Raw genomic sequence first — 7,927 nt, 5'->3', positions numbered from 1 at the left:
TCCGCAGGTTTCTTATGGTCCAGTTGAGAGATGTGTTATCACTGCTTTTAATGCTTTTCTTATCTGCTAAAACAAGCCTTTTGTCTCAGGGGATTTCAGTGTGTGCTGTGTGTCTGCTCTAGGGATTGATTGTTTTGGTGCAGGGATGTTGGCTTGCAGAACAGTATATCTAGCAAACCCCTTGTGTCTTAACTTCTCACTTCTGATGCACTATTCAGTCCACCTGCGTCTTAATTTCCTAGGCAAGAAAGATAGTAAAACTCTGCCACTCCACCCTAGAGGAAAAAAATATCAAAAACTATGGAAGCTTCAGGAAGGGTTTTATTAGTATTTTGTATTTGGAGACCCTTCTACCCAGCAAAAATATTAGTGTCTCCTAAAGGAGAAGCACTTTTGCTATACGCTTCTCCAGGGAATAACAGGGACACTGTGACATCTGCAAATACCCTGTCACACTTGGGTTTGTTTCATGTGGAGAATCAACAGTAGAAATGGACAAACCCATAAAGTGTGGCCATGCATGATTCTCCATTACTTAATAAGTAAGGACAAGAAAGTGTTACTGTAGGCTGGTAGAAGTCAATTTCCCTAGTGGCTTTACCAGTTTCTTGGTAATGCTATGCCAGGATTTTTTGACTGGTAAGTACAGAATTTTAGTGACTTAAACAAGAACAGCTAATGACTGGCAGAACTAAATACAGAATTCTCAGTTTTGTCCTTAATGTACCAGAATTACTTCTTTGTTGTGAATTTTGGGTGCTTTTCAAGTACAGTCAGTGACTGTTTGAAGTGAAAATGGGGATGTTGCTGAGTACAAATCTTTGCTTCTTCAGTAATGCAGACCACATGGCTCTCAACTGTGCATTGCTGATCTTCAGTGCAGGAAGAAGATGCCTACTTTCTAGAGAATAAGCGTTTTCTTTTTTTCTCCACCAGGAAGCTGATTTGATACTTTCTCTCTGTGTCTTAGTGTAGCGCTCGTTCTACCTTACCCTTCTGCTAAGACTTTTTTTTCCTTGCTGTTGAAGATTTTAGACAAACTCCTGGACAGAGAGAGTCAAACTCACAAACCACAGACTCTGAGTTCCTTCTACTCATCCAGCAAGCCTACAGTACCAAATCAAAAATCTCCTTCCAAACATGCTGCCCAGTCCACTGCAGCTATCCAGCAGCTTCCAGGGACTTCTGTCACTCAGCAAGCTGCTGTGAGCACTGCGGTCCAGAGCAGTCCCGAGAACTTCGTGGAGAAGAGTGCACAGGGTGAGAAGCGCTTTGTAAGGGCTATGCTGAAACCCTCTGTTACCAGTGCAAAACTGGAACTGTATGTTTTTGTCTGTGTTGGGAAGTAGTCAGAGTGATTATATTGCCATTTGGCTGCTTGGTGGTTACTAGGATGTCGTTTCCCCGTTATCTGTTTGGTTGGATCCACTTCTGTACATGTTCTTGTTGCATAGAAGTTCGAGCTAATTTTCATGTTTTCCTACCTAGAGTCAGTTGCGTAACCAGTTAACATAAAGCTACTGTGAGTCCCTCACAGAGGTACAGGATTTCAAAAAGTTACACACTGAATCAGTACTTTCTTGCAAGATAAATAAGGTTTCTGAATGGCATTAGAGATAAGCGTGGTTTTCTTCAAGCTGCGTCTCCACTTTGGTGGCAGACATCACATACAACAGCATTTGGTTAAGAACAGATACTCTCTTAACTCTTCCCAAAGAGATCAAATGGGCTGGGGATGACTGCAATAAGGTTAGGATTGATGGAGCATTTTTATTCTGAATTTTTTCTGTAGCTGCTGCAAATTTTCCAAATCTTGAGTTGTTAGAATTAAATTATATCCGTTGTCATGCTTAATACTAAAGAAAACTGACATAATCCTGCTCATAGATACCACTCATTTTATAAAAATCCTACATCTTTTGATGTTTATATCTTTTAAATGGCCGCATCTGGTTTTGGAGATACAGAAGGGAATTGTAATGTTTACCATGTCACTGTCCTGTTTATACAGAGAGCTCTCAGAGGTCCCCCTGTGAGCCAGCTGCAGAGGCCACTGTCCTGAAACAAGAGGGAAAGGTCCCCAGTCGTCTGGCCCTTGGGAACCGAGGTGGATACAATGGGAGATGCTGGGGTTCACCTGTCAGGCAGAAGAAGAAGCACACAGGTAGGCACTGACTAGTTCATACAGCACCTCGTGCTAAGCTAGGCAGCCTGCTGGGGTTTCGGCAGTTCCCTTGCTCTTTCTTTCCACTTCTCAGCCTTTCCTCTACTACAGAAGCAGTTGATTGTCTCTGGGATGTCTGGCCTGGAGAAAGAGGTTTTGCCTTACAGATTTCCTGCCCCTTTCTATATGGCAAGTTACTGTACCTTTCTCACGTGAATGATTGCTGCACTCTGGAAGCGGAGCACTGTGCTTCTGCGTCCAGAAACAAATTTGGAGGAGCTGCTGCCTCTCTACAGTTCTCTTGGGAAAGGTGTAAGTTAGGGGATGAGGATGTGAAGAATGTTGTGTAAATTGTGCAGCACATGCCAGAAGGGTTTTCTTCATACTCTACTTCGTATGTATATTTCTTTTTGTTGTTATACTCTGCCGTGAAGCTCAGCAGATGGAGTGAGGGGCAGGGCTGATGTGAAGGAAGAAACGAAGACACATTGTTCTTGGACTCTTCTGCTTTTTAATCCAGAACTGCGAAATAACACTGATATCTGTGGCCAGACTGACTGATTTAATCTCTCTGGATTTACAAAGCTGACTGTCTAGCAGCTGTAAGGCTGACTGTCATTGACACGACTGATCTTAGCTGTGACTGTTGGTGATGTGGGTGTGAGTTTGCCTTCCTGTGTTGCATTTACCAACCCTGGTGACATTACTGTTTTGGTTCCGGTGTTGTAGGCATGGCTAGTATTGACAGCAGTGCTCCAGAAACCACCTCTGACAGTTCTCCAACGCTCAGTCGGCGTCCGCTACGTGGGGGATGGGCAACAACATCTTGGGGCAGAGGACAGGACAGTGACAGCATCAGCAGTTCTTCAAGTGATTCACTGGGATCTTCATCTTCCAGTGGCAGTAGGAGAGCCAGTGGCGGAGCCCGTGCAAAGACCGTGGAGGTTGGCAGGTAATGAATAACACCAATACACGGAGACCACCTCTAGGCCTGATGTCAGGGAGCCAGCACGTGTGCGGCAGGAGGTACTTCATTGAGAGAGTTTGCTTTGTTTTCTCTGGACCCTGAAGACAGGAACTCTGCACTCCAACTAGTGAACTTGGGGTACTTGTTGCTGTCTGAGAGGTTCCTCTGTCTTTTCCTTCTAGATATAAAGGGAGGCGGCTGGAGAGCCATGCTCCTCATGTTCCGAACCAGCCCTCAGAGGCAGCTGCTCACTTCTACTTTGAACTGGCCAAGACAGTCCTTATCAAAGCAGGTGGAAACAGCAGTACCTCTATCTTCACCCACCCGTCCTCCAGTGGTGGACACCAGGGACCACACCGCAACCTTCACCTCTGCGCCTTCGAGATTGGGCTGTATGCACTAGGGCTGCACAACTTTGTGTCTCCCAACTGGCTCTCTCGAACTTACTCCTCCCATGTCTCTTGGATCACAGGTTACAGCAAAACTTTTTTGGGAAGCTTGCTTTTGGGCAGGAAGGAGGGAGGAGGGAGGCAAGCTTCTTCCCAAAAATGGTGATGCTGATGTGTTGTGGTAGCCAGGTCAGGTGCTGGCACAGTGGGCAGGAACAGCTAAGTGCCAGGGTTCTTTCTTGATTTGGCCTGGCAAGTTCTTGTGACCTATTTCTTCTCGTTTGTACTGCAACGTGCTTCAGACTTCAAAGCCTTAGACCATTCTCACACAGTGACTGGCCTTAACTTCTCCTTTAGGGGTCTGCTGAAGAGATGGACATTTGTCAAGTCTGAACACGCTCTTCGACTGTGTTCAGCTTTTCACTTTCCTCCTTCTTCTGTTTGCACCCAGACCTGCTATCTGCTTTCTATCCAATGAGTTCTAGAACCTAAAACCTACACCTTTGAAAATGTATGTTTTCCTGCCATGATGGAAATAGAGTGGCAGTCCAGGCTGTGGTTTGTGGGTACTAAAATCATCTATAGCAACTTCCTCTCACTGCCTCAAATACATCTTTAGCTTAACTTGGATAATGGTACCCTCAGTCACTGCTTGCTTATTGAGGGCTCTTGCCTGTCCTGTATTTTGGGAGGAAGAGCCTAAATTTCACTTGAAGCCTCAGGGGAGCAATGGGGCTCTGTCACTGCTCCTGAAGAAACTGAGGAGTGCACCTTCTGCTGAGGGAGAGCTGGCTGGAACTGTGCTGGGTATGCAGTGATGTGAGAGTCTTCTCTCTTCCTCTTAGGGCAGGCCATGGAGATCGGTAGTGCAGCCTTGAACATCTTGGTGGAGTGTTGGGATGGACATCTGACTCCCCCAGAGGTGGCATCACTGGCAGACAGAGCTTCACGGGCCAGAGACTCCAACATGGTGCGGGCAGCTGCTGAACTGGCACTCAGCTGCCTGCCCCATGCCCATGCCCTGAACCCAAATGAGATTCAGAGGGCTCTGGTGCAGTGTAAGGAACAGGTGAGCATCGCGTGGCTAGTGCAAGCTGATTTCTAGCACCCAGGACAAGCTCTTACCTGTGGGATTGGCTCCTCTGCCACTGGACAGCCTCAGTCCTGGTTCTGTGGATTACTTCATTAATAGCTCTGGTTGTTCTGCTGGATAGTTGTGATCTGTCTGCTCCCCATAGCGTCAGTCGTTTTAGAGTCCCTTGCATTTTTTTCCTGTTGTAGTTTTGCCTTCTTGTGTTTCTGGTTTTGCATTCTTCACTTTGGCTTTTCTTTCACTGTCCCCAGGACAATCTGATGCTGGAAAAGGCCTGTATGGCAGTAGAGGAAGCGGCCAAAGGAGGTGGCGTGTACCCAGAAGTCCTCTTTGAAGTAGCTCATCAGTGGTACTGGCTCTATGAACAGACTGTTGGTGGGACACCAGCCCAGAGAGAAGGTGCCACTGGCTGCAGTGCCAGTGGTGCCCGGGCTGCCTCGGAAGCAGCGCGTGGGTTGACGGACAACCGGGTGACCTCTGAGCCGACCACTGTCACGGTGGCAGCTGCGGTCACCGCGGCAGCAACAGTCATGCCGGTGATCTCTGTGGGTTCCACCATGTACCAGCAGCACACGATGGCAGGGCCGGCGATGGCGCACACACACACGCAGGGTCTCCACCCTTACACCACCCTTCAAACTCACATCCCCTGTAATCCCCAGTATATTGGACACACTATCCAGCACATGCCGCGCCCAGCTGTCTTCCCGGTTCCTGGCTCAGCGTACCCACAGGTGAGTTTTGCCCGTGTCTCTTTCATTTGCGGTGACTTTGGCCTGCTGCTTCCAGAGGGGATGCCTTGGACTGGGGAGAGCGTGGGGTTCACACCTGCTGTGGCTTGAGATCTAGCTTCTGCTCTCACTTAAATGCTGATTTGTGATGCTTACTTTGACTCCCCAGCTCAGCCTTGGCATAATAAGGAGCCTTCCATGGGTGCATTTAAAAATCTCAAGAGAATATAAAATGTGATAGATCAGTATTTTTTAATTTTTATTGTTCTGTAGTTTCTCAGAAGGCAGTGAACAGAAAGCTTGTTCTATTGAGAGCTTGCAGGCTAAATACAAACTACAAAGGGAAAACCAGATAAAGGGTTTTTTAACCTCTGCCTGTTTTCCAAAGTTCTCGGAGTGGTTTGCTGCAAACCAATTAGATTTAAAAGGAGGAGGAACAAGCAGTTGTAATGGTTGTGTAGTGCAAGGTAGTTTCTGTACCGCTCCTTCCTGTGCTTCCTCCTCCCTGTCAGACTGGACTTCCCATGCTCTGGGGTTTGTGTGGGGACACCATGTTTTGGACTACTTCTAAAGGGTCAGACAAAGTAGACATGACTGGGTTTTATCTTCTGTTTTAGGGTGTCCACCCAGCATTCATAGGAGCACAGTACCCGTACTCGGTAACACCACCTTCACTGGCAACTACTGCGGTGTCGTTCCCCGGCGTGCCCGTCCCATCCATGACGCAGATCGCCGTGCATCCCTATCACAGTGAGACGGGACTGTCACTGTCTTCCAACGTAGCGAGTAAGTGTTACAGCTCTGGGCTGTGCGTAGCATAGACTTGTTCACTGGGCCTCCTAGCTGTACCCCGGTCAAGTCATGCTCGTCATTGATCATGGGTGGAAGCAGGGTTCTTGCACTGACAAGTTCCAGCCAAATCCACTCCATCCTAAAGATGTGCATGCTCAGGGGTGCTGGTATTTATAAGGGGGCCTGATTCAGCTGCTGGAGCTTTAATTTCTGTTTAGCTAAATTTCCACTATGAGATTATTTTGGCCCCTCAGACTAAAGTGTGTTTGGACCCCTCCTGGCCTTTCTAAATTCTAACTTATTAGAGCTTTATTCCCCCTCCCCTTTGGACAAGGTGAGCATAGATGGTCTTGAGCAGGCTCTTGTGATTCCTTTGTGCCAGATGAATAGAGAGTGCAGGCAGCAGGAAGGCTTCTGCCCCAGTAGCACTAATAGATGACTCCTGCCTGAAGTTATAGAAGGCAGCCAGTCCCTGAAATGTGTAACTTGTGTAGAGAGGACAGATGTTTTGGCAGGATCATGTCGATGGCAATCGTGCATGATTGCTTTCGTGTTGCGTTAGCGCTAGAGTGGTGGTGAAGACCCATCAAGTAGTGTGCAGCACTGGAAGAGCAGATGGTGACTGAATTGCGGACATGCTCTCATTGCTATGGGGTTTTGCATCAGTGGGTCATGGTTGACCCAGGCTTTGTTATCCCTTCACTGGAGAAGCTGCGATATTTGCCTGTTTGTACATGTGCTTATCAGTGCTTCACGACTCAGCAGGTGCTGGAAGACTGGTACACGGGAACAAGAGCTGTATTGGCCTCCTTCATGTCCAGATTACCAGGAGAACCTTTTCAGTTTTTTTTATCTTGCATTTTGATGCCAAAAAGCCACCACAAAAGCATATAGAATGGTTCTGAAGGCCTCAGGATCTGAAGACCATCCTTTGCTGACAGCCTTAGTCCTGGGCTGACACTGTGACTCACTGTGTGAGAAACCATTTCTGTGCTTCTCCAAAGAGCTGTGAATCTTCCAGAACTGTTAACTCATCCTAGAGCACTTAAAATAATGAAAGGAAGAAACAACCCCACCCTTTCCAGTTACCATTGTTTATGGCTTGCATAAACTCTTTTCAGTTCTTAAAGTACTGTTTCACTGTTCCTGGAGTACATAATCAAGTGGTGATGCTTGATCTCTGGCAACAATTCAGCTCATTCTTACGGGTTAGTCTCCTTAGCCAAACTTCAAATGGAGCATGGGTTTTGCCCCACTCTGTGGGTTGTTTGACACTGTATGTCTTTGTGGTTGAGGAGGTCAGACAGATCTTTTCTGGGAGGCACATTGTTCTCAGTTATTCAACTATTCACTAGTAAACTTTTTTAAAAATATGTTAGAGGTGGCAGTGAAGAGGAGAAATTGGAACTGGTAGCGTTGCCCAAGCTGGTGTCACAGGAGCACAGAGGGGCTGTGAAATAAGGGTAACTGTGCACACGCCTAATTGCATGTCTGCTCTGGAATTCTCAGGCAAACCTTGCCTTTTCCTCTCCATACCTTTCTTGAGAGGGAAAGATAGATAAACTTGAGTTGCTTGTCAGAGTACAGCTCAGTGGCTCAGTGTTAACTGCTGTCTGCACAAGTTTAGGAGGTACAGTGTAATGGATTTTCCTGTGATCTCCCTCGATTCTGCCCATAGTATTTAAGTGTTTGAAGGTGACAGAGCTTCTCGAGTTTTCTTGCTGTTTTTATTGTTGGTGCGTGCTGCCAGTGTATGCAGTGGCTGTTCTTTCCAAGGATGGGCTGGAGACT

At 47.0% G+C, this 7,927-nt stretch overlaps 1 protein-coding gene across 1 annotated transcript in view; it reads left to right on the top strand.

Annotated features, from left to right (window-relative positions):
• Positions 1-7,927, top strand: part of ZSWIM8 (zinc finger, SWIM-type containing 8) — a 62,270-nt gene that overhangs the window by 48,763 nt on the left and 5,580 nt on the right. Inside the window, 7 exon segments of the mRNA XM_009871240.1 lie at positions 1,029-1,260; positions 2,012-2,164; positions 2,894-3,116; positions 3,314-3,603; positions 4,366-4,589; positions 4,865-5,347; positions 5,962-6,130. Of these exon segments, the coding sequence (XP_009869542.1) occupies positions 1,029-1,260; positions 2,012-2,164; positions 2,894-3,116; positions 3,314-3,603; positions 4,366-4,589; positions 4,865-5,347; positions 5,962-6,130 (1,774 nt within the window).

The sequence above is a fragment of the Apaloderma vittatum genome, unplaced genomic scaffold (assembly GCF_000703405.1).
Source record: "Apaloderma vittatum isolate BGI_N311 unplaced genomic scaffold, ASM70340v1 scaffold5476, whole genome shotgun sequence".
NCBI lineage: Eukaryota > Metazoa > Chordata > Aves > Trogoniformes > Trogonidae > Apaloderma > Apaloderma vittatum.
The sequence above is the reverse complement of the archived record's forward strand: the minus strand, read 5'-3'. Positions and strand labels throughout refer to the sequence as shown.